Raw genomic sequence first — 27,178 nt, 5'->3', positions numbered from 1 at the left:
CCCCCCCCTCTCTTCTGGCTATCCCCCCCACAACAATCAGTCTGAAGAAGGGTCCTGACCCGAAACGTCACCTATCCATGTTCTTCAGAGATGTTTCAGAAGGAACTGCAGATGCTGGTTTACACTGAAGCCAGACACAGAGTGCTGGAGTAACTCAGCGGGACAGGCAGCATCTCTGGAGAGAAGGAATGGGTGACGTGTCGAGACCCCTCATCAGACTCTCCAGAGATGTCCCCTGACTCCGGCATTTTGTGCCTTTTGTTTAAATGATCCAAAATCTTTTTAGGAATAAAAGACACGACACGTTATTTTAAGATAATTTTAGTGGATTTTTAATATCTTACACAACAGAACTTCTTAATACATAAACTGAGAATCATTCATAGCCTAGTTTTTTTTTTGACACTTTAAATATAATTTCTTGTTTCTTTGAAATAAATCTTTGATATTGACCAACACCCACAGAAAGTCCATATTTTGGAGAACTAGCACGTTTCACACAACGAGAACAGGCAGGGAGACAGTCTGAAGATTTCTACAGCTATGTGCTTCACAAAGCGGGGAGAAAAAAAGAATTTATGATAAAATCTGGCCCTTGCGAAGGGACACGGTCTCATCTGGCCACACCTGTGCTGAGACCGGCTAAGTCTATTGAGGCAGTTTTCTGATCAGGATTCTGTTCTCTGGAACAGGTTCGAGGGTTGACCGGAAAATGGAGGTGATCTTTACTCTGCCCACATTGAGTTAGCGGGCAATTGATTCATTCAAGCACAACTAGAGAGCAGTCCTGAACTACTATCTACCTTCACTGAAATATTTCTGCTGATCTGGCCTCCGCAACCCCCTGTGGCAGAGAATTCCGTCACCCGTCTCCCCTCCGAGACAAGGGACTTCCATCAAAGGATGCCTCCATCACCAATCCTTCCATTTCCTCGTTCCCGCTTGTGTTCAGCTCCCCCCCCCCCCCCTGTAGACCCTCCTCAACGTGTCCCTGTCTCGGCGAGTTTCACCGTCTCCTCGTTCTGTGTGGAAATAAATTCCTTCCTGGATCTATCAGCAACTGTTCTAATGCTGCTGGATTCTTGCTCTGAATTCCACCACTTGATTAGCAACTTCTCCAAGTACAAACGCCTTTCTATTAATCCTGTTATCAGGCAACTGATCCAACATACCATCAAGTAAAGAGCAGTGTTGATCTACCATCTGCCTCACTGGAGACCCTCGGACTATCCTTGATCGGACTTTGCTGCCTTTACCTTGCACTAAACGTTATTCCCTTATCGTGAATCTGTACACTGTAAACGGCTCGATTGTAATCATGTATTGTCTTTCCACTGACTGGACAGCACGCCACAAAAAAGCTTTTCACTGTACCTCGGTACACGTGACAATAAACTAAACTTAAACTTAACGACAAAACTCAACGCTTGACCAAGTGAGAACAGAATATTGACCATCTTACCACGACAATGTACCTGAAGCCTCCAATGCCCTCGGCCCATCGCCCAGTTTGTTTCCCTCTGCTCTCCAAAATGCCGATAGTGCCAGTAGGAGATAGAGGCTTTCTGCAAAATCATCACTCACTCCTTTGACTCCACGTTCAAAAGATGTGAGTTGGGTTGGGTTGGGGTGGGATATGTAGGGAGGGACAGACCTTCCACATTTACTGCCCAGCCTTGGTCTTATCCAACCCCCCCCCCCCAGCCTCTGCAGAGCCAACAGAGATCCATGGCCACAGCACTGGGCCTGTACTCGTTGGAGTTTAGAAGGATGAGGGGGGGACTTCATTGAAACAAACCGAATAGTGAAAGGCCTGGATAGAGTGGATATGGAGAGGATGTTTCCACTGGCGGGAGAGTCTAGGACTAGAGGTCACAGCCTCAGAATAAAAGGATGTTCCTTGATAAAGGAGATGAGGAGAAGTTTCTTTAGCCAGAGGGTGGTGAATCTGTGGAATTCATTGCCACAGAGGCCTATTCAGTGGAATTTTTAAAGGTGGAGATTGATACGATTCTCGATTAGTGCGGGTGTCAGGGGTTACGGGGAGAAGGCAGGAGAATGGGGCTGAGAGGGAGAGATAGATCAGCCGTGATTGAATGGCGGAGTAGACTCGATGGGCCGAATGGTCTAATTCTGCTTCTACAACTTATGAACAGGATGCTCTCCCCATTACTGATGCTACACACCTACAATCTCTATTCAAAAGCCCTGGGGCATTTTGCTCACTGTGACCCCTGCCCATCCACTGATGTGTCTGTCATCCTCAGCTCATGGCCACTCTTCCTCTCCACAAACTCTATCCCTTCCTTCAAAGGTCGACACAAGATGCTGTCGGGCAGCATCTCTGGAGAGGGAGGAATGGGTGACGTTTCGGGGCAGGGTCCCGCCCCCTCCCCTGACATCAGTCTGAAGAAGGGTCTCGACCCAAAACGTCACCCATTCCTTCTCTCCAGAGATGCTGCCTGACCTGCTGAGTTACTCCAGCATTTTGTGTCGACCTTCGATTTAAACCAGCATTTGCAGTTTTCTTTGCCTCCCTCCCTCCCTTCAATCTACCAATGGAAATATTGATGCCAAAGTTTCACCATCTCGCACACAAATGAAGGAATCTCCATTGCTGACTTGTAAGTCCTCATTGGAACCTCCGTCCTTATGAAGTCTACTGTCCTCTCTCCATCCACCCTGTTATCTCCTCACAGACGTTCTGATAGAAGCATGAAGTCCACAAAGGACGACTTTGGAAGGGGCGGTGAATAAGGTCTTGATGAAAAGATGCAGATGCATTGGCACAGCCTGCCCCAATTCACCTCTTCACCAAATGGAACATTAATCAGTAATATCACCCCTCATCATTAGATTTTTCTTGGCTGCACAGCAGCAGAGGATTGGTGGAATTAAGTTTGGATCAACTAGTTCCAGGACTGTTTGGTCTTTAACAATTCAGACATAGAGTCACACAGCGTGGAAACAGGCCTCGGCCCAACTTCGCCCACGGCGGCCAACATGCCCCATCTACACTAGTCCCACCTGCCTGCATTTGGCCCATGTCCCTCTAAACCTGTCCTGTCCATGTGCCTGTCCAAATGCTTCTTAAACTTTCAACCACAGTTGCAAGAAGATTTCTCATGTGATTAGAGAAATGGAACCAGGTTCATGAGGATGGACACAGATTACCGCACTGAAAGAGGAGGATTGTGGGTCCAGCAAACAGTGACACCCACAACCAGTAAATTAAATATAACACGGATAAATATCGAGGGTGACATCTTCAGTCGGTCAGCAGTGTTGGTTTTGTGAACAGACAGCCCGTGGATATCAGTCACAGCACTGGTTAGGTACGGTCCTAACCCCCTTGACTACGCTGTCCCAACAAACACCCCTGGGGCAGGGGCAGGAAGGGTTCAGTACAGAGTAATCATTGGACAATGTTTGGACTGAATGTCCTCCATTCCAACTTCCTGACCCGAGCAGAAATCCAAAACAGAGACCGGAAAGGATATTTTCAGGAGAAGCAAGGAGGTTTTCTCTCGCCCATGCTCTGCTCATATCTCCCTCCGCGTGTCGGTGCGTGGCAAGGGACTTCATCTCTCATTGTCACACCCTAGCCCCTCACGCCAGCGAGACCAAAGCAACGTCACCACAAGCTTGCGTCCGCTACCACGCTGGCTGGGACCCCCCACCCCCACCCCCCAACCCCCCGGCCTCTCTTTACTAAACCAATCATTCTAAACTTCTGAATTTGTTTGTGAAAGCATTTCCCGAAACGACGTTTTGGATGAAAGTAAAAGGGTGGAAGCCTTCTAAAAGTGTGACCACAATGATGGATTACAGAAGCAACAACGATACAAGTCCTAACCCGAGGAACATAAAAATTATACATCTTGGGGTTGTTGGAAGATTGTTTTAAACACGCACACACACACACGCACGCACACACACAAAGTTCATTTCAAAATGTCTATATTGCTTTTCAATAAAGTTGAGGGGTTTGTTAAGAAAACAAGGTACAAACACCTTAAAAGAGGAAGCTACATCAAGCCATTTTGTTTCTCGTAGAAGTGGGCGCAATAACTACATTACACAGCTGCACAATAACCTGGCTATTTACACTTATATACAAAAAGGGTGGCCATATATTTATATATACTATATACTGAGCCTCAGGTCCAGCTTCTGCAAGGTGTGGTGGGCTGGGCACTTCTTTAAACCCTCCCACAACAACCAAAGGTGAACACTGGTCTGCAACAGGTCACAGGTTCCGACTCCACCTTCATGGACTGCTGGGGCGATTATCCTTCGTCTTAAAGCTTACTCTCAAGGATGGAGAAGCTGCCAGCTTTGGCCAACGTTTCTACGGCCATCATGTGGGACACACGGTGGCAGAAAGCCCCCGACTAGGGTCGCCAACTGTCCCGTATTAGACGGGACATCCCGTACTTTGGGCTGGATTAGTTTGTCCCGTAAGGGACCGCCCTCGTCCCGGATTAGTAGGGTTGCCAACTTCCTCGCTCCCAAATACGGGACAAGGGGTGACGTCACCGCCCCGCGCCCCATGTGACCTCGCCCAGCCAGCGGCCACGTGCTCCCGCTCCACCAATCCGCTGCCAAACACAGAGTTACTCAAGCAGCAAGCTCGGCACTTTCTACCCATCCCCACCCACCCGCCCGCCCTAAGAAGGTTTAGAGATATGGCGGAGTTACAGGCCCTTCGGCCCATCGAGTCCGTGCCGATCTCGATCACCCGTACACTAGCTCCATCTGACACAATCTTACAGAAGCTGATTAACCTACAAACCTGTGCAGGGAGGAACTGCAGATGCCGTTTTTTTCACAGAAGACAGACAAAAAAAAAAGTGCTGGAGTAACTCCACGGGTCGGGCAGCATCTCTGGTGAAAAGGAACGCGTGACGTCTCGGGTCGAGACCCTTCTTCAGTCCGATTCAAACTTGTACGTCTTTTGGGATGTGGGAGGAAACCGGAGCACCCGGAGAAAACCCACATGGTCACGGGGAGAATGTGAAAGCTCTGTACAGACAGCACCCGTGGTCAGGATGGATCCCGGGTCTCTGGCGCTATGAGGCAGCAGCTCTACCCGCTGCGCCACCGTGCCTCACCTGGCAGGCCAGGTAGGTCGCACTGTCGTTAAGTTACAGTCTGCACTGCCACCTTGCTACGAGGTCGTTTGATCGAACAAGGACTTAGTTGGTCACTTCAGAGAGCAATTAGATGCAACCCCGGTCACTCCCTCTTCTCCCCTCTCCCATCGGGCAAGAGGTACAGAAGTGTGAAAACACACACCTCCAGATTCAGGGACAGTTTCTTCCCGGCTGTTATCAGACAACTCAACCATCCTATCACCAACTAGAGAGTGGTGTGAACTATAGACAATAGGTGCAGGAGGAGGCTATTCGGCCCTTTGAGCCAGCACCACCATTCAATGTGATCATGGCTGATCATTCTCAATCAGTACCCCGTTCCTGCCTTCTCCCCATACCCCCTGACTCCGCTATCCTTAAGAGCTCTATCTAGCTCTCTCTTGAAAGCATCCAGAGAATCGGCCTCCACTGCCTTCTGAGGCAGAGAATTCCAGATTTACAACTCTCTGGGTGAAAAGTTTTTCCTCATCTCCGTTCTAAATGGCCTACCCCTTATTCTTAAACTGTGGCCCCAGGTTCTGGACTCCCCCAACATCGGGAACATGTTTCCTGCCTCCAACGTGTCCAATCCCTTAATAATCTTATATGTTTCGATAAGGTCCCCTCTCATCCTTCTAAATTCCAGTGTATACAAGCCTAGTCGCTCCAGTCTTTCAACATATGACAGTCCCGCCATTCCGCGAATTAACCTAGTGAACCTACGCTGCACTCCCTCAATAGCAAGAATATCCTTCCTCAAATTTGGAGACCAAAACTGCACACAGTACTCCAGGTGCGGTCTCACCAGAGCCCTGTACAACTGCAGAGAGACCTCTTTGCTCCTATACTCAACCCCTCTTGTTATGAAGGCCAATATGCCATTTGCTTTCTTCACTGCCTGCTGTACCTGCATGCTTCCTTTCAGTGACTGATGCACTAGGACACCCAGATCTCGTTGTACGTCCCCTTTTCCCAACTTGACACCATTCAGATAATAATCTGCCTTCCTGTTCTTACCACCAAAGTGGATAACCTCACACTTATCCACATTAAACTGCATCTGCCATGCATCCGCCCACTCACACAACCTGTCCAAGTCACCCTGCAACCTCATAGCATCCTCTTCACAGTTCACACTGCCACCTAATGTTAGTTTTAATCCCTTCATCTAAGTCATTAATGTATATTGTAAATAGCTGCGGTCCCAGCACCGAGCCTTGCGGTACCCCACTAGTCACTGCCTGCCATTCTGAACTGGACCCGTTAATCCATATTCTTTCCACTATCTACCTCATTGGTGACCCTCGGACTATCCTTGATCGGACGTTGCTGGCTTTACCTTGCACTAAACGTTATTCTCTTACCATGTATCTGTACACTGTGACTGGCTCGATGGTAATCGTGTTTTGTCTTTCAGCTGATGGGTTAGCACGCAACAAAAGCTTTTCACTGTACCTCGTTACAGGTGACAATGAACTAAACGGAGCCACTGTTAGTGAAGGGTTAGAGTTACACACAGGCTGGGTGTGGTTTGATTTCCCAGAGGACAATAATGGAGCAGTTTCATTCTTGTGATAATCTGGCACATTCTTGCCTCTGTTTACTGAGAGCAATTTATTTATTCCAAGTAAAGTTCAGATTCTGAACACACTCAGCTGTTTTGATGGACACTGAATGGATGGCTGCTAAACGTCGGTCTGGCCAGCCACTCCACATCCTCAGAACGTCGCTGATGACAAGAGATTGCTGAGGCCATCACAAGGACGATAGCCACAGAGTGTTGGAGTAACTCAGCGGGTCAGGCAGCATCTCCGGAGAAAAGGGAACAGGTGTCTGGAGATTCCGAGTCTGAAGAAGGGTCCTGACCCGGAACGTCACCTTCTTTCCGGAGATGCTGCCTGACCATCTGAGTTACTCCAGCATTTTGTGTCTCTCTTCAGTATAAAGCAGCATCCGCAGTTCCTTCCCACACAAGTGAGCCTGAGCTATACTTGGCCATCTGGTCCCCTTCAGGCCTGCCCTGCCCTTCAGTAAGTTCAAGATTCTCGATCAGTGCGGGTGTCAGGGGTTGTGGGGAGAAGGCAGGAGAAAGGGGTTGGGAGGGAGAGATAGATCAGCCATGATTGAATGGCAAAGTAGACTTTGATGGGCCGAATGGCCTAATTCTTCTCCTATCCCTTATGACCCAAATTCAGGCCTCAACTCTTTCTCTGTGACACATCCCCATAACCTGCATCTACCTTCACTTTAAATATTTTATTTCATTCTTCACATGTTTAAACTACGTCTTATTCTTAATGTTTCCTGCTTTATTCTTAATTGTTTACTGTGTGTTTGTGTTGTTACTTGTGAGCGGAGCACCAAGGCACATTCCTTGTATGTGTATGTACGTGGCCAATAAACCTATTCAGTTCAATATTTCTAATGATCTCGCCTACACAAGCCCCCCATGGTAGAGAACTCCGTACATAAACCCCCCCACCCCACCCCCCCCACCCTCTCCAAAGCCTTCACAACCTTCCTGTATCGGGGTGACCAGAACTGAGGTGGTGCTGAAGTGGTTTAGCAACAGACCGAGAGAGGAGAGATGAGGAAATATGCTTAACGCGGCGAAATTCAACGTCGCAGGGTCGGGCAAAACAGATTAAACGGGAAGGTACAGAGTCATAGAACATGGACACAGGCCCAACTTGCCAATACTGACCAACACGTCCCGTCTACACCAGTCACACCTGCCTGCGTTTGGCCCGTATCTCTCTTCCATTTGCACTCATGTGGAAAAGAGGTGCAGTGTTCGCCTGTGTACGTCACCCTTGTTGAGTGTGAACAGTTGTGCGTTGCCTCGGCAGCCGAGTGAGAACATGTAGTGATGGTGACATACATACATACATAGACAATAGGTGCAGGAGGAGGCCATCCGGCCCTTCGAGCCAGCACCGCCATTCAATGTGATCATGGCTGATCGTTCACAATCAGTACCCCGTTCCTGCCTTCTCCCCATACCCCTTGATTCCGCTAGCCCCTAGAGCTCCATCTAACTCTCTCCCCCCCTGACATCGGTCAGAAGAAGGGTCTCGACCCGAAACGTCACCCATTCCTTCTCTCCTGGGATGCTGCCTGACCCGCTGAGTTACTCCAGCATTGTGTGTCTGCCTTGGGTCTGACTCTCTCCTGAATGCATCCAGTGATGGTGACCTGAGGGTTGGCTGAGTTAGCAATGAGTGAGTGAGTGAGTGAGTGAGTGGGGCCGGTCAGTGAGCCCCACCGTCTATCCTGGTGCCAACACGGGCCGCACTCCCCGTTACATGTAGACCCCGGCAACTAGCGGCAAAACTGGAGCATTTCCATGTGCATGTGTGCACATCTCACACAAACTTACGCACACACACACACACACACATGCATACGTACGCACATACACACACATGTACACACATGCACACTTACACACACACACATGTACACACACATGTACACACAGGTACACACACACGTACAGACACTCACGCGCACACAAACACGTGTACATACACACATGTAGACACACACGCACTCAAACATGCACTCACATACACACTTACGCACATACACGCTCACTTACGCATGTACATACACACGTACACACACACACACACACACACACACACACACAGACACACACAGCAAGCAGTATCAGAGATGGCACAAGAAATAATATTTTCAAATGGGAATAATTCACAGTTAAACAGAAAGGCCAAATGTTGACTGTGACATTACCGAACCTCCCTGCTCAGGCAGACATCTGCAGGCAGTAACCCGGGGATGGAAGTGTGGGGCAGAAGCCGGTGTTCACACCGACTGTGTGTAAAGCAAGTGATGATTGTCACAAATGCCACACTGAGCGTCACCTGGAGAGGGGAGCGGGGGGGGGGGAGAGTGTAACACATCGAGAGTCTGGCGGAGGTTCACAGCCACCATCGCCTGCCCATCTCAACCACACAACACCCTGCTCCAGGCAACCTGTGCAGCAAGGAACTGCAGATGCCGGTTTAAACCGAAGACAGACACAAAGTGCTGGAGTAACTCAGTGTGACGGGCAGCTGGAATGGAGAGAAGGAATGGGTGACGCTTCGGGTGGGGAGAAGGGTCTCGACCCATTGTTTCTCTCCAGAGGTGCTGCCTGTCCCGCTGAGTTACCTCAGCACGCTGAGTCCACCCGGCTCCAGGCACTACTTTGGGAGGGAGAGGGCATTCACTCTCAGGCCTGGGGAGGGAGGGAGGGAGAGAGAGAGCGAGAGGGAGGGAGACAGAGAAAGAGGGGGAGGGAGGGAGGGAGGGAGGAAGAGAGAGACAGAGAGAGAAAGAGAGAGAAAGAGAGGGAGAGAGGGAGGGAGGAAGAGAGAGTGAAGGAGGGAGGGTGGAGGGAAATAAATAGAGGAGTGTTGGGGCTGCCTGGTGGTCCGTGTTTAGCAGCCACAGTCCTGGTGTGGTGGGGCTGGCTGCTCGTTCAGCTGTGTACCTTGCTTCACCCCTGTCACGGCTGGGTCCGCTGCATCCAAGCTCTCCGACATCTTCTCACAGATGATGTCCACCAGCCGCTCGAAGGTTTGCTTGACGTTGACGTTGTCTTTAGCGCTGGCCTCGAAATACTCAAACCCTGCAAGCAGACGGTCGGAACGGTCGGTCAGCAGATTCGTTATTCGAGGCACAGGTGGACTAGTCCTTGATTGGAACGGGTGTTCTAACGGGTGTTATGAGCAAAGAGGTCCTTCTGCAGTTGTGCAGGGCCCTAGTGAGACCGCACCTGGAGTACTGGGTGCAGTTTTGGGCTCCAAATTTGAGGAAGGATATTCTTGCTATTGAGGGCGTGCAGCGTAGGTTTACTAGGTTAATTCCCGGAATGGCGGGACTGTCATATGTTGAAAGACTGGAGCGACTAGGGTTGTATACACTGGAATTTAGAAGGATGAGAGGAGATCTTATCGAAACGTATAAGATTATTAAGGGGTTGGACACGTTAGAGGCAGGAAACATGTTACCAATGTTGGGGGAGTCCAGAACCAGGGGCCACAGTTTAAGAATAAGGGGTAGGCCATTTAGAACTGAGATGAGGAAAAACATTTTCAGTCAGAGAGTTGTGAATCTGTGGAATTCTCTGCCTCAGAAGGCAGTGGAGGCCAATTCTCTGAATGCATTCAAGAGAGAGCTAGATAGAGCTCTTAAGGATAGCGGAGTCAGGGGGTATGGGGAGAAGGCAGGAAAGGGCTGAATGGCCTCCTCCTGCACCTATTGTCTATTGTGTCGAGGGTTCCGGGGAGAAGGCAGGAGAATGGGATGAGGGGGCCGAGATCAGCCATGATTGAATGGCGGAGTGGATCGATGGGCCGAATGGTCTAATTCCACTGCTGTCACTGCACACATCACGTGGAGCGGGGTACAGTGGGATGCTCTTCATGTGCGCACAGCGACACAGTGGCGCAGCGGTAGAACTGCTGCCCCACAGTGTAGTTTAGAGATATAGCGCGGAAACAGGCCCTTCGGCCCACCGAGTCTGCACAGACCAGCGATCCCTGCACATTAACACTATCCTACACACACTGGGGACATTTTACACTTATACCAAATAGACAGACTCAATCCAATTAACCGACAAACCAGTACGTGTGTCTTTGGAGTGTGGGAGGAAACTGAAGATCTCGGAGTAAACCCACACAGGTCACGGGGAGAACGTACAAACTCCGTACAGACAGCACCCGTGGTCGGGATTGAACCCGGGTCTCCGGCGCTGCAAGCGCTGTAAGGCGGCAACTCTACCGCTGCGCCACCGTGCCGCTCAAATAGTATCCTCATTCACACAAAAGATGGTGGTGGGTGCAGGGAACGAGCTGCCGGAGCAGGTAGTTGAGGCAGGGTCTGTTTGGTTGCAGTCTGTAGTGTGTAATATCCTGATGGAAGAAGCTGTTGCTCAACCTGGACCTTACAGTTTTCAGGTTTAAGGTGAAGGGGGAAAGAGGCTGAGGGGTAACCTTTTTACACCAAGAGTGGAGGTAGTTGAGGCTGGGACTATCATAACGTTTAAGAAACATTTAGACAGGTTCATGGATAGGACAGGTTTGGAGGGATAGGGGCCAAACACGGGCAGGTGGGACTGGTGTAGATGGGGCATGTTAGTCGGTGTGGGCAAGTTGGGCTGATGGGCCAGTTTCCACGCTGTACCACTCAATAGTTATAGACGGAGCAACTCAGCAGGGCAGGCATCATCTCTGGAGAGAAGGAACGGGTGACGTTTTGAGTCGAGACCCTATGCTGCTGTTTCCAATGACTTGCAGGTTTGTCGGTTAATTGGCTTCGGTTATAAAGTGCGACTGTCCCTGGTGTGTGTAGGATAGTGCTAGTGTATGGGGTGACCCCTGGTGTACGGGGTGACCCCTGGTGTACGGGGTGACCCCTGGTGACAATGTTCCTGGTGTGTATAGGATAGTGCTGGTGTACGGGGTGACAATGTTCCTGGTGTGTGTAGGATAGTGTTAGTGTACGGGGTGACAATGTTCTTGGTGTGTGTAGGATAGTGCAGTGTACAGGGTGACCCCTGGTGACAATGTTCCTGGTGTGTGTAGGACAGTGCTAGTGTACGGGGTGACAATGTTCCTGGTGTGTGTAGGACAGTGCTAGTGTACGGGGTGACAATGTTCCTGGTGTGTGTAGGATAGTGCAGTGTACAGGGTGACCCCTGGTGACAATGTTCCTGGTGTGTGTAGGACAGTGCTAGTGTACGGGGTGACAATGTTCCTGGTGTGTGTAGGACAGTGCTAGTGTACGGGGTGACAATGTTCCTGGTGTGTGTAGGACAGTGCTAGTGTACGGGGTGACCGCTGGCCGGCGTTGGTGAAAGGACCTGTTTCCGCGCTGTATCTCTGAAGTCCAATGTAACGTCTGGCATCATACCTAGATGATCGGCCAGCTGCCTGCCTCCCTCTGCCAGCACCACGCGTTCATCTTCCATGTCGCACTTATTCCCAACCAGCAAGACCTGGGCGTTGTCCCACGAGTAGGTCTTAATCTGTGTAGACCTGCGGAGAACACAAAACCATGCATTTAACACAGTTCAGCAACGCACACTCCAAAGACGTACAGGTATGTAGGTTAATTGACTAGGTAAATGTAAAAATTGTCCCTAGTGTGTGTAGGATAGTCTTAATGTGCGGGGATCGCTGGGCGGCGCGGACTCGGTGGGCCGAAGGGCCTGTTTCCGCGCTGTATCTCTAAATATAAATCTAAAAATTCAGAGACAGTTTCTCCCCCAGTTGTTATCAGGCAACTGAACCGTCCTGTGCAGGGCGGTCACGTTGGTGCAGCGGTAGAGTTGCTGCCTTACAGCAAATGCAGCGCCGGAGACCCGGGTTCCATCCCGACTACGGGTGCCGTCTGTACGGAGTTTGTACGTTCTCCTCGTGACCTGCGTGGGTTTTCTCCGAGATCTTCGGTTTCCTCCCACACTCCAAAGACGTGCAGGTTTGTAGGTTAATTGGCTTGGTAAATGTGAAAATTGTCCCTAGTGTGTGTAGGATAGTGTTAGTGTGCGGGGATCGCTGGTCGGCGCGGACTCGGTGGGCCGAAGGGCCTGTTTCCGCGCTGTATCTCTAAACTAAACTAAACTCACAGCAGATGCTGGTTTAAAACGAAGATAGACACAAATAGCTGGAGTAACTCAGCAGGACAGACAGCATCAATGCAGTTCCTTCCTACAAATTGCCATAAGCGCGTGCAGACACAGGAATGATTCCCAACGCACTTCATTCATTTTATTTGTCGCAAGGAACTGCCGATGCCGGTTTAAACTGATGACAGACACAAAAATGCTGGAGTAACTCAGCGGGTCAGGCAGCATTCCTGGAGAGGAGGAATGTGTGACGTTTCAGGTCGAGACCCTTCTTCAGACTGAGAGTCAGGGGAGATGCAAACATAGTTGTATTTTTTAAATGTAAAGATACATCGCCGTCGGCTACAGGAGCCAAGATCGTCCCGTCAACGGAAGGTCAGAGGCCCCCGACCGTGGGAGGACAAAGAAGGGAGAGATTGAACTTTTCTTCGCCTTCCATCACAGTGAGGAATGTGGAGGAGTCACTGTGGCGGATGTTCATGTTAAAATGTATTTTGTGTGTCCTGTTGCTTTTTATTGGTATGACGGTATGGCAAATGAAGTTCCTCGTATGTTGCAAAACATACTTGGCTAATAAAGTATGATGATGATGATGATGATGATGATGATGATGATGATGATAATCTGAGTGTCACCGTTTGCCCGGACTGCCCTCAAACATCCCTCCCCAACCTCCTCAACACGATCACCCTTCAGCTTCATACCTTCATAAGGGAGACAATAGGAGGCCATTCGGCCCTTCGAGCCAGCACCGCCATTCAATGTGATCATGGCTGATCATTCTCAATCAGTACCCTGTTCCTGCCTTCTCCCCATATCCCCTGACCACGCTATCTTTAAGAGTTCTCTCTTGAAAGCATTCAGAGAATCGGCCTCCATTGCCGTCTGAGGCAGAGAATTCCACCGATTTACAACTCTCTGACTGAAAAAGTTTTTCCTCATCTACGTTCTAAATGGCCTACCCCTTATTCTTAAACTGTGGCCCCTTGTTCTGGACTTCCCCCAACATTGGGAACATGTTTCCTGCCTCTAATGTGTCCAACCCCTTAATAATCTTATATGTTTCAATAAGATTCGAGTAGTTCCAGGCAGCGTCTCTGGAGAGAAGGAATGGGTGACGTTTCTGGTCGAGACCCTTCTTCAGACTGAAGTGGGGATCTCTTTGAGACAGCATGCACGGACCTGACGGGCCGAATGGCACCTTCTGCCCAGCGTCACTCACGGGGCTGTGAACTCCTTCTCGCTGGACAAGCGCGGGTGACTTACCAGTCCTGGACGGCGTTGAAGGACTCCTCGTTGGTGATGTCGTACATCAGGATGAAGCCCATGGCACCGCGGTAGTAGGCGGTGGTGATCGTCCGGTACCGCTCCTGTCCAGCCGTGTCCTGCGGATACACCAAACGGCACAGCATTTGCCAAACACGCCGAGGCATTGTAGCACGGTGAACAAAACTCAATCGCACTCCATGGTCGACACAGAGTGCCGGAGTAACTCAGCGGGTCAGGCAGCATCTGTGGAGAGAAGGAATGGGTGACGTTTCGGGTCGAGACCCTTCTTCAGACTGATGCATTTTGTGTCTATCTTCGGTATAAACCAGCAACTGCAGTTCCTTGGCAAGAAATTGTTTCCATTGTGTTGGTTCAACATTGGCCACACTTTCATCCAATCTTCCCCTTCTATGCCAATCTTGGCTTCATATATCAGAAGCTTATCATATTCAGGATTTAAAAGATAGACACAAAATGATGAAAGAACTCTGGAGTAACTCAGCGGGTCAGGCAGCATCTGTGGAGAACATGGATAGGTAACGTTTCACAGAGTGCTGGAGTAACTCAGCGGGTCAGGCAGCATCTGTGGAGAACATGGATAGGTGACGTTTCACAGAGTGCTGGAGTAACTCAGCGGGTCAGGCAGCATCTGTGGAGAACATGGATAGGTGACGTTTCACAGAGTGCCGGAGTAACTCAGCGGGTCAGGCAGCATCTGTGGAAGTAAGAATAGAAAGGCAGATTATTATCTGAATGGTGTCAAGTTAGGAGGAGGGGGAGTTCAACGAGATCTGGGTGTCCTAGTGCATCAGTCAATGAAAGGAAGCATGCAGGTACAGCAGGCAGTGAAGAAAGCCAATGGAATGTTGGCCTTCGTAACAAGAGGAGTTGAGTATAGGAGCAAAGAGGTCCTTCTACAGTTGTACCGGGCCCTGGTGAGACCGCACCTGGAGTACTGTGTGCAGTTTTGGTCTCCAAATTTGAGGAAGGATATTCTTGCTATGGAGGGCGTGCAGCGTAGGTTCACTAGGTTAATTCCCGGAATGGCGGGACTGTCATATGTTGAAAGGCTGGAGCGATTGGGCTTGTATACACTGGAATTTAGAAGGATGAGGGGGGATCTTATTGAAACATATAAGATAATTAGGGGATTGGACACATTAGAGGCAGATAACATGTTCCCAATGTTGGGGGAGTCCAGAACAAGGGGCCACAGTTTAAGAATAAGGGGTAGGCCATTTGGAACGGAGATGAGGAAGAACTTTTTCAGTCAGAGGGTGGTGAAGGTGTGGAATTCTCTGCCTCAGAAGGCAGTGGAGGCCAGTTCGTTGGATGCTTTCAAGAGAGAGCTGGATAGAGCTCTTAAGGATAGCGGAGTGAGGGGGTATGGGGAGAAGGCAGGAACGGGGTACTGATTGAGAGTGATCAGCCATGATCGCATTGAATGGCGGTGCTGGCTCGAAGGGCTGAATGGCCTACTCCTGCACCTATTGTCTATTGTCTATTGTCTATAGAACATGGATAGGTGACGTTTCACAGAGTGCTGGAGTAACTCAGCGGGTCAGGCAGCATCTGTGGAGAGAAGGAATGGGCGACGTTTCGTGTCGAGACACTTCCTCAGACTGATGTCAGGGGCAACAAAGGCTATCCCGTCTGGTCCGAACCGACAGAAGGTCGACTGTGACACAAGTCACAGAATATTTTAATGGTGGCCACGGGAGGAATGTGTCGCAGTACACAGCTCACTAGGCAGGTGGTCATAATGTTTTGGCTCATCAGGGCATAATGTATCGGCTGATCAGTGTACAGCAGCTCTTCGCATTGTAGTGCACCAGTTCCAGAGACAAAGTCCGATGTCCGCAATGGGGCAGAGGTGAATAGGAAGGTACCCAAGCTCACGGAAGGTTCTAGAGCTGGAGAGGCAGCAGCGTGTACATGATCCATCTCACCGCGGTGACCCGGGCCTTGTAGGTTCACAACAGGAAGGAGACGGGAGTCACCTTGAATATTGATTTTGCTAACTAGATGGTAACCCTTGCACCCCCCTCTCTCCCCGTCCCTCCCCCCACCCATGTCGTTGTACTAGTTTCACTGCCGTCCTGTCGAGTTATACTGCAAGTACAACTCGTTGTCACCCACCACACAGCCAACAATAGACCGTTGTGGGCTCCACCCTTCCTTGATCATCGTTGCTTTCTGCACATCATTCAGTCATTTGTCCTAAGTAATAGACAATAGGTGCAGGAGTAGGCCATTCGGCCCTTCGAGCCAGCACCACCATTCAATGTGATCATGGCTGATCATTCTCAATCAGTACCCCGTTCCTACCTTCTCCCCATACCCCCTGACTCCATTATCCTTAAGAGCTCTATCTAGCTCTCTCTTGAATGCTGTCTATATCTCTCGTTTCCCTCTCCCCGACACATAAGGTCATGTCATAAGTGATAGGAGCAGAATTAGGCCATTCGGCCCATCAAGTCCGCTCCTCCATCATGGCTGATCCATCTCTCCCTCCTAACCCCATTCTCCTACCTTCTCCCCATAACCCCTGACACCCGTACCAATCAAGAATCTATCTATCTATCACTGCCTTAATAATATCCATCGACTTGGCCTCCACAGCCTTCTGTGGCACTCTGTCTGAAGAAGGGTTTTGACCCAAAACTCCAGAGATGCTGCCTGACCCGCTGAGTTACTCCAGCACTCTGTGAAACGTCACCTGTCCATGTTCTCCACAGATGCTGCCTGACCCGCTGAGTTACTCCAGCACTCTGTGAAACGTCACCTATCCATGTTCTCCACAGATGCTGCCTGACCCGCTGAGTTACTCCAGCACTCTGTGAAACGTCACCTATCCATGTTCTCCACAGATGCTGCCTGACCCGCTGAGTTACTGCAGCTTTTTCGTGACTTACCCAGATCTGAAGCTTGATCCGTTTCTCATTCCTGTAGATGGTCTTCACTTTGAAGTCGATCCCGACCGTACTGACAAAGGCTGGAGTGAAAGAGTCATCCGCGTATCGGAACAGGAAGGAAGTCTTCCCCACACTGCTGTTCCCGATGATCAGAATCTTGAACATGTAATCAAAGTTCTGATCGGACGATTCCTTCTGTCCGAAACGAGGGTCTGTCGCTGAAGCCATCTGCAAAGCAGAATGATGCTCAATGATCACAGGGCACTCCAACAACTCCCACCTCAGTTTAGTTCACTGTCACGTGTACAATACGTGTACAATACGTGTACAATACGTGTACAATACGTGTACAATACGTGTACAATACGTGTACAATACGTGTACAATACGTGTACAATACGTGTACAATACGTGTACAATACGTGTACAATACAGCAAAAACCTTTTTGTTGCGTGCTAACCAGTCAGCGGAAAGACAATACATGATTACAATCGAGCCGTTTACATTGTATAGATACATGATAAGGGAATAACTTTTAGTGCACGATAAAGCCAGCAAATACCAATCAAGGATAGTCTGAGGGGCACCTGTGAAACTCCAGCACTCTGTGAAACGTCACCTATCCATGTTCTCCACAGATGCTGCCTGACCCGCTGAGTTACTCCAGCACTCTGTGAAACGTCACCTATCCATGTTCTCCACAGATGCTGCCTGACCCGCTGAGTTACTCCAGCACTCTGTGAAACGTCACCTATCCATGTTCTCCACAGATGCTGCTTGACATTATGAGGATGTTGCCAGGACTAGGGGGTGTGAGCTACAGGGAGAGGTTGAACAGGCTGAGTCTCTATTCCATGGAGCGCAGGAGGATGAGGGGAGATCTTATAGAGGTGTACAAAATCATGAGAGGAATAGATCGGGTAGATGCACAGAGTCTCTTGCCCAGAGTAGGGGAATCGAGGACCAGAGGACACAGGTTCAAGGTGAAGGGGAAAAGATTTAATAGGAATCTGAGGGGTAACCTTTTCACACAGAGGGTGGTGGGTGTATGGAACAAGCTGCCAGAGGAGGTAGTTGAGGCTGGGTCTATATAACATATAACATATAACAACTACAGCATGGAAACAGGCCTGTCCGGCCCTACCAGTCCACGCCGACCATTCTCCCTGACCTAGTCTCATCTACCTGCACTCAGACCATAACCCTCTAAACCCCTCCTATCCATATACCTATCCAAATCCCAACATTTTAGAAACAGTTGGACAGGTACATGGACAGGCCAGGTTTGGAGGGATATGGACCAAGCGCAGGCAGGTGGGACTAGTGTAGCTGGGACATTGTTGGCCGGTGCGGGCAAGTTGGGCCGAAGGGCCTGTTTCCACACTGTATCACTCTGTGACCCGCTGAGTTACTCTAGTACTTTGTGTCTTTTTTTCTACACAAAGGTGAGTTGGTGCTTGGAAGATAAGAGTCCTTTAAAGGTGGTGAGTGCTCCCGTCCTCCTGCTGTTCCGACATACTTTGAGTGTGAAGACGTGATGCAATGTTGCTCTAAGCTCAGAGAACCAAGCCATTAATCACCCCAACACTGACTCAACGTCACGGGTTGTGACACAGCGGGTTGTAGCCTGCCGGCTGCTTCACATCCGACATTTAGAAGGTCGAGAGGGACGAGCTAGATGCAGGAAAAATGTTCCCAATGTTGGGGGAGTCCAGAACCAGGGTCCACAGTCTTAGAATAAATGGGAGGTCATTTAAAACTGAGGTGAGAAAAAACGTTTTCACCCAGAGAGTTGTGAATTTGTGGAATTCTCTGCCACAGAGGGCAGTGGAGGCCGATTCACTGGATGGATTTAAGAGAGAGTTAGGGGCTTGTGGAATCAAGGGATATGGGGAGAAGGCAGGCACGGGTTACTGATTGTGGACGATCAGCCATGATCACAATGAATGACGGTGTCGGCTCGAAGGGTCGAATGGCCTCCTCCTGCACCTATTGTCTGTTTCTATTCACAAAATGCTGGAGTAACTCAGCAGGTCAGGCAACATCTCAGGAGAGAAGGAATGGGTGATGTTTCGGGTCGAGACCCTTCTTCAGACTGATGTCAGGGGGGCGGGACAAAGGAAGATAGGTGGAGACAGGAAGATAGAGGGAGATCTGGGAAGGGGGAGGGGAAGAGAGGGACAGAGGAACTATCTAAAGTTGGAGAAGTTAATGTTCATACCACTGGGCTGCAAGCTGCCCAGGCGAAATATGAGGTGCTGTTCCTCCAATTTCTGGTGGGCCTCACTATGGCACTGGAGGAGGCCCATGACAGAAAGGTCAGACTGGGAGTGGGAGGGGGAGTTGAAGTGCTGGGCCACCGGGAGATCAGTTTGGTGAATGCGGACCGAGCGCAGGTGTTGAGCGAAGCGATCGCCGAGCCTGCGCTTGGTTTCGCCGATGTAAATAAGTTGACACCTATTGTCTGTTTCTATCTCAGTGGGTGAGCGCTGTTTCACCGTGGGAACCAGGGCAACCTACAACTAGAGCAGCTTGGGGCTGTGTTCACACTCACGAGAGTGGACGTGCAGTCGTGCTGTGTCACGCTTGGTCTCCGTGGTTACACATGGCTGGTCACCCTCTACTGTTTTCACCACCAGCATTCGGATTCTGCCGAGCAAGAGTGGGGCGGCACGGTGGCGCAGCGGGTAGAGCTGCTGCCTCACAGCGCCAGAGACCCGGGTTCCATCCCGACTACGGGCGCTGTCTGTACGGAGTTTGTACGTTCTCCCCTTGACCTGCGTGGGTTTTCTCTGGGTGCTCTCTCTCTCTCTCAAGAGGTGTATAAAATCATGAGAGGAATAGATCGGGGAGACGGGAGAGTCTCTTGCCCAGAGTAGGGGAATCGAGGACCGGGGGACATAGGTTCAAGGTGAAGGGGAAACGATTTAATCGGAATCCAAGGGGTAACTTTTTTGCACAAAGGGTGGTGGGTGTATGGAACGAGCTGCTAGAGGAGGTAGTTGAGGCTGGGACTATCCCATCGTTTAAGAAACAGGTAGACAGGTAAATTGATAGGACAGGTTTGGAGGGATATGGACCAAACGCAGGCAGGTGGGACATGTTGATCGGTAGTGGGCCTGTTTCCATGCAGTCTGACTCTATGACTATAAATATTGGCCAGATCACCAGGAAGAACTATCTCATTCCTCTCCAAAATAAGCCCGTCCACCTCTAAGAACAAGCAGACTCTTTGTGTAAGAAGGAAGTGCAGATGTTTAAATCGAAGGTAGACACAAAATGTTGGAGTGACACAGCGAGACAGGCAGCATATCTGGAGAGCAGCAATGGGTGACGTTTCGGATCGGAACCCTTCTTCAGACTGAGAGTAGGGTCCCGACCCGAAACGTCACCCATCCCATCTCTCCAGAGATGCTGCCTGTCCTGCTGTGTTACTCCAGCACTTTGTGTCTACAGTACCTTTGGTATAAACCAGAATCTGCAGTTCCCTCCTACAAGGCGGTCATTGAGCTTTCCAGAACAAGGGGCCACAGTTTAAGAATAAGGGGTAGGCCATTTAGAACGGAGATGAGGAAGAACTTTTTCAGTCAGAGAGTGGTGAAGGTGTGGAATTCTCTGCCTCAGAAGGCAGTGGAGGCCAGTTCGTTGGATGCTTTCAAGAGAGAGCTGGATAGAGCTCTTAAGGATAGCGGAGTGAGGGGTTATGGGGAGAAGGCAGGAACGGGGTACTGATTGAGAGTAATCAGCCATGATCGCATTGAATGGCGGTGCTGGCTCGAAGGGCTGAATGGCCTACTCCTGCACCTATTGTCTATTGTCTATTGTCTATTGAGCTGAACACACACAATGATGTTACAGATGCACTCTTTCTAAGGTAAATGTCCAAAGTCATCATCAACTCGTTGACTATAGTTTGCATGAAAACAGACCTCAACTGGAGCATCCACACACGAATGGACCTCCAGCAGACCGGTCGGTGCCCACTGCATGTTGCTACCCACTGGCCCACGGAGAGATGCTGGAAAACATGGACCATCTCCACACCTCTGGAGCCTGCCCTCAGCAAAGGCAGATGTCAATGATGGGATGGATTCACCATCTCCTTCACTGAACCAACATTGCCCCGGGCTGTACATTGACAAGATTGCTCACAGACCAAGGTTTCAAACCCAACATTACACCAGTCAGTGGAGGTCCCGCCATCCTGTGTGGAGTTTGCACGTTCTCCCCGTGACTGCGTGGGTTTCCTCCAGGCGATCCGATTTCCTCCCACACTCCCACAAAGACGTACAGCTTTGTAGGCTAATTGGCTCCTGAAAATTGCCCCTAGTGGTGTAGGACAGAGAACTAGTGTACGGGTGATCGCTGGCCGGCGTGGACTCAATGGGCCGAAGGTCCTGTTTCCACGCTGTATCTCGAAAACTCCAGAAACTCGGAGACATGAACTACCTGAACAGTGTGAAAAAGGGCCTCGACCCAAAACGTCATCCATTCCTTTTCTCCAGAGATGCTGCCTGTCCCGCTGAGTTACTCCAGCTGTTTGTGTCTGTCTTCTGTTTAAACCAGCATCTGCAGTTCCTCCCTACACAGCTATCTGAAGCAGACCCCTCAATGCACTAATGAGATACCACTGACGTTCTCTCAATATAATCCTCCAAATTTGGCAATACAAGTCAACCAAAGTCAACATTTGCTTGCCAATCAACAGGTCACAATCTGTGCAGGAAGGAACTGCAGATGCTGGTTTAAACCGAAGATAGACACAAAAAGCTGGAGTAACTCAGCGGGACAGGCAGCATCTCTGGAGAAGGGAGAGGTGACGTTTTGGGTCGAGACCCTTCTTTAGACTGATGTCAGGGGAGAGGGAGATACAGAGATAAGGAAGTGTAAAGTGTGAAAATAGGACAAAGGGAAGAGATCAAGGAACTTGTAGAATAGATCGTTGTTAGCTGGGAGAATATAACAACAAAGCAGAGATAAAATGTAGTCGGAGACAGAGATCTGGGAAGGGGGAGGGACGGAGAGAGAGGGATAGCAAGGGTCCATGTTGTCATGAAATTGGCCAACCTCAGAGCTCAACAACAGATTCCCAAAACCTTCTACCCACGTACCGTTACTAGGGATGATTGTGGAGGTGGATGTGGGGATGGGAGGGAGTTCAGTTTAATTTAGAGATACAGCGTGGAAACAGGACCTTCGGCCCACCGGGTCCACACCGACCAGCGATCCCCGCACATTAACACTATCCAACACACGCTAGGACCAATTTTTAAAAACATTTATACCGAGCCAATTAACCTACAAACCTGCACGTCTTTGGAGTGAGGGAGGAAACCGAAGATCTCGGAGAAAACCCACACAGGTCACGGGAAGAACGTACAAACTCCGTACAGGCAGCGCCCGTAGTCGGGATCGAACCCGGGTCTCCGGCGCTGTTGGTACTGTAAGGCAGCAACTCTACCGCTGCGCCACCGTGACCGCCCGTGTGGGAAGGCAGAGATGAATAGACAAATGTGTGCGATACAGACACAAGAGGTGCGAATTGTGAAGCCAGAGTAAGGAATGAACGGGGAAGGGGGGGACAAATGAGGGGGGGAGGGTGAGAAATAGGTGCGAGTCCAAGTTGGGCACAGGGTTATCAGCTGGGCTGAGGAGATGATGAGAGAATGTTCTCAAAACTTATTTGTAAAATTGGAGAATCCTCATTGATCCGTGATTCCTTGGCCCCTCAGAATGGAGGGACATCAGGACAACTCCGAGGACCTTGCATCTCCTTGTTGTGAGCTGTGAGCGCACAGTAGCTTGCTGTGCAAGGACAATGGACTTCACCAACCATTTGTTCCATCCATAATGTCCTGTCCCACCTGTGGCAGAGGCTGCACAAAGTTCTTTCATACAAAGGGTGGTGGGTGTATGGAACGAACTTCCAGAGGAGGTAGTTGAGGCAGGGACTATGGTAGCGTTGAAGAAACCATTAGACGGGTACATGGATAGGACAAGTTTGGAGGGATATGGGCCAAACGCAGATCGGTGCAGGGGGAGCAAGTAAAATTCAAGAATGCAAGGAAACGTTTGTTGAGGGTGTTGATCTGAAGAAGGGTCTTGACCCAAAACGTCATCTCTCCAGAGATGCTGCCTGACCCGCTGAGTTACTCCAGCATTTTGTGTCTGCCTTCGATTTCAACTAGCATCTGCAGTTTTTTTCCTACTCTCTTTCAAGCATCATCACTGTTCCCACATGCAAGAAATGGCAGCCAATTCTCACTCTGAAGACCACAGAGAGATGGAGCTGGCATGCCTGCAGTGTTGATTATTAGACGACTTCAGTTAATTACAGATTTGTCACCAATACTGTAAAGAAATGGTTGGCATAGGCCTGTGACTGGATAATGCTGGGGTGCACGACTGCTGGGCACAGATGCGTTGCACGGATGAATTGCACCATAACACATTACTATACGCACAGGTTTGTTGCTGTTTAATGATAGAATACAGTACTCATGGGAACAGTCGGTTAATACGGTAGAAAGGCCTGGGTAGAGTGGATGTGGAGAGGATGTTACCACTAATGGGAGAGTCTAGGACCAGAGGGCACAGAGTCAGAATAAGAGGACGTTATATTTACAAAGGAAATGAGGAGACATTTCTTGAGTCAGAGGGTGGTGAATCTGTGGAATTCTTTGCCAGAGACGGCTTTGGAGGCAAAGTCGTTGTGCGTTTTTAAAGCGGAGATTGACAACTCCTTGATTCAATGGTGCAATATTGATCAGTAAGGGTGATTAAGGTTATGAGAAGGCAGGAGAATGGAGTTGAGAGAGAAGGATATATCAGCCATGATCGGATGGATGGCGGAGCAGACATGATGGGTCGAATGGCTTAATTCTGCTCCAATGACATGAATTTATCAACTTATTGGCCTCTGTAAATTGCCCCTGGTGTGCCCCCGGATGTGAAATATAAGATTCGATGGTGATCGATGGTCGGCGTGGACCTGTTGGGCCGAGGGTCCTGCTCATGTGTTGCATCTTTCCATCAATCAATCTATCAATCAATAGGTCCACTGTTACAGCACACGGCACAGATTGGAAGGTAAAGTTTGTCACAAACGCGAGTGTAATTAGTCTGAATGTGGCAACAAAGAACTGCAGATGCTGGTTAATAAACAAAATGACACAAATTGCTGGAGTCTATTGTCTTTTGTCCATTGACACAGAGTGCTGGAGTAACTCAGCGGGACAGGCAGCATCACCGGAGAGAAGGAATTGGTGACATTTTGGGTTTTAGACCCGTCTTCAGACTAGTCAGGGGAGAGGGAAACGAGAGATAGAGACGATGATGTGGAGAGATGAAGAACAATGAATGATAGAGATATGCAAAAAAGTAACGATGATAAAGGAAACAGGCCATTGTTAGATGTTTGTTGGGTGAGAACGAGAAACTGGTGCGACTTGGGTGGGGGAGGGATGGAGAGAGAGGGAATGCCAGGGTTACTTGTAGTTAGAGAAATCAATATTCATCTCTGGAGAGAATGGATAGGTGACGTTCCATGTCGAGATCCTTGGAAGGGTCTTGACCCGAGACGACACCTATCCATGATCCACACAGATGCTCTGAACAAAAAGGATTGATGACGTTTCGGTTCGGGAACCTACTTTAGTCTGAAGAAGGGTCCCCACCCAAAATGCCACCCATCCTTTTTCTCCAGCGATGCTGCCTGACCCGCTGAGTTACTCCAGCGCTTTGTGTCTATCTCTGGGTATAAACCAGCATCTGCAGTTCCTGGATTCTTACAGAGATGCTGCCTGATCCGCTGAGTTACTCCAGCATTTTGCACTGTATTCGTTTGTATAAGTAGGGATGATAGGGCTGTTACAATAAATACATCGAAGATAGCAATTATCCAAGTGCAAAAATGGCAACAAAATTTTTTTGTCCTGGTTTATTTGCAGCCCAGTTATTGACAAGTGGATGCCCTCTAATGGCCGAGACATCGTCCCTATGGTTCCACAGTACAGTATACATACCCTCAAACATACATACATACATACACCTGCCAGCCTGTTGGGCGATTTATAAATAAGTCGTGGAACCAGCACCTCCAGCCATGTTCCAGCTGGATTTGCCCTCTATCGGAAAGCAAAAGGCAAACTCGTGACCATTTTCTAACCACACTTGTGGTTTGATTGCAGTAAAGATACATTGCATTTGTCTTCTATGTGTCTGGTGCATGAGACACATTGGAAACCGTGCAATATATATTTCATTGTTAATATCTACAGCAATGGATGCAGCTCAATCGGTGGGTTCAGGGGAAATGCACCGGTTCCTTCACCCCCATCCCCTACCTTCACCTCCCCCACCTTCACCTCCCCAACTTCACCTCCCCACCCCACCTCCACCCCCACCTTCACTCCCACCCCCTACCTTCACCCCCCACCTTCACCTCCCCACCTCCACCCCCACCTTCACCTCCCCACCCCCTACCTTCACCCCCCACCTTCACCTCCCCACCCAACCTCCACCCCCACCTTCACCCCCCCCAACCTTCACTCCAACCTCCCACCTTCTTCCCCCCCCCACCTTCCCCCCCACCTTCACCCCCCAACCTTCACTCCCACCCCCCACCTTCCTTCCCCACCCCCCCCCACCTTCACCCCCCCCAACCTTCACTCCAACCTCCCACCTTCTTCCCCCCCCCACCTTCCCCCCCACCTTCACCGCCCCAACCTTCACTCCCACCCTCCACCTTCCTTCCCCACCCCCCACCTTCCTTCCCCACCCCCCCCCCCCACCTTCCTTCCCCACCCCCCCCCACCTTCCTTCCCCACCCCCACCTTCCCCCCGGATCAGCCTTGCTGCAGTGGAGAGGCGGCGGTCAGGTTTAATGACAGCCTCAGCACCAAGCGGCCGCAGCTTTAGCTTCAGCTTTTGCTGCATGAGGCACCATGTCGCTTTCACACCTCGACTGAGAGCGGCTGCCGGGCAGGGAGTGGATGCCAGCGGCTCAAGGATGCAAGGGCCAGAGATCAATCAGCATCAGCTCCAGGGGCCATTAATGAACCCAGCTGGGATCTTGCAACAGACGAATCGTTGCATTGATGCAAGCTGCAACATCCTCTGGATGCATTTTCCGCCCATCTCTCCCCTGCATCCATCTATCTGTCCTGTGTCAAATGAAGGTTACAGTTTTGCCTGCACATACTGTTGCAATATAATTTTTTTTAAAAAATAGGCGATTAGGTGAAATGCAATGATGACGCCCCCTGATGCAGGTTATGGGGTTTTTTGGGGGGGGGGGGTGTAAGCTTGCTTTAACCCTTAAAATATAATAATAATTAATAATAATTGACGATTTGATGAAATGCAATGATAACGCCTCCCTGTGCGATGTGATGCAGGTTTGGGTTGGGGGGGGGATGCAAGCTTGCTTTAACCCTTAAAACATAATAATAATTCATAATAATTGACGATTTGGTGAAATGCAATGATGACGCCCCCTGATACAGGTTTGGGTTGGGGGTTGCAAGCTTGCTTTAACCCTTATGCAGGTTTGGGGGGGGATGATGCAGGTTGGGGAGGGGGTTGATGCAGGTCTGGGGGGGGGGGGGGGTGCAAGCTTGCTTTAACCCTTATGCAGGTTTGGGGGGGGAGGGGGTTGATGCAGGTTTGGGGGGGGGTTCAAGCTTGCTTTAAGCCTTACCTTTGCAACGTTTTCGCCTCAGCACCGACTCTCCACAAAACACTGCAAGACCTTCAACAGCACAGCAAGCGGCTGATTGACAGCTCCCGTGACGTCACTCCCGGGCCCGGGACTCGCCCCCCCCCCCACCGGGTGATTGGCAGCTCCTACAAACACACTTTAACCCAAAAACACAAATCCCCTTTCTATTCCTTCCAGCCCACCCCGTTGTAATATATATCTGTGCGATTTTTACATTTGCAATTGAAGTATTAAATACAACTAAAAGCGTTTGCATTTCGTAAAGGAGGGGGGGGCCAAAAAAAAGGCACCCAATGAATAATTCAGGACAATCAGGCTCCTGCCAACCCCAAACTGATCAGCTAAAACATTTTTTTTCTCTCTTCTTTTGCAATTCCCCCATTGCAAAAAGTTAAAGGGTGCTGGCAGCAAGGCGGGCTTAATTCCGACTACATTAGGGGGCAAAATAGGTGACATTTTATTTGCAATGAAGGTGGGCCTCATGAATAAGTAATGACA

The 27,178-nt window shown here is 49.9% G+C and overlaps 1 protein-coding gene across 1 annotated transcript; it reads right to left on the bottom strand.

Annotated features, from left to right (window-relative positions):
- Positions 1-322: 322 nt before the first annotated feature.
- Positions 323-26,796, bottom strand: LOC144607442 (ras-related protein Rab-3A). The gene is made up of 5 exons (XM_078424304.1): positions 26,660-26,796; positions 16,959-17,186; positions 14,041-14,159; positions 12,060-12,184; positions 323-9,771 (listed from the first exon to the last, which is right to left on the bottom strand). The coding sequence occupies exons 2-5, from the start codon at positions 17,184-17,186 to the stop codon at positions 9,581-9,583; spliced, it is 663 nt and encodes a 220-aa protein (XP_078280430.1). The 5' UTR covers positions 26,660-26,796; the 3' UTR covers positions 323-9,580.
- Positions 26,797-27,178: the final 382 nt, after the last annotated feature.

Source organism: Rhinoraja longicauda, chromosome 28 (assembly GCF_053455715.1).
Source record: "Rhinoraja longicauda isolate Sanriku21f chromosome 28, sRhiLon1.1, whole genome shotgun sequence".
Classification (NCBI taxonomy): domain Eukaryota; kingdom Metazoa; phylum Chordata; class Chondrichthyes; order Rajiformes; family Arhynchobatidae; genus Rhinoraja; species Rhinoraja longicauda.
Note: the sequence above shows the minus strand (reverse complement) of the source record. Positions and strands in the feature narration are given on the sequence as shown.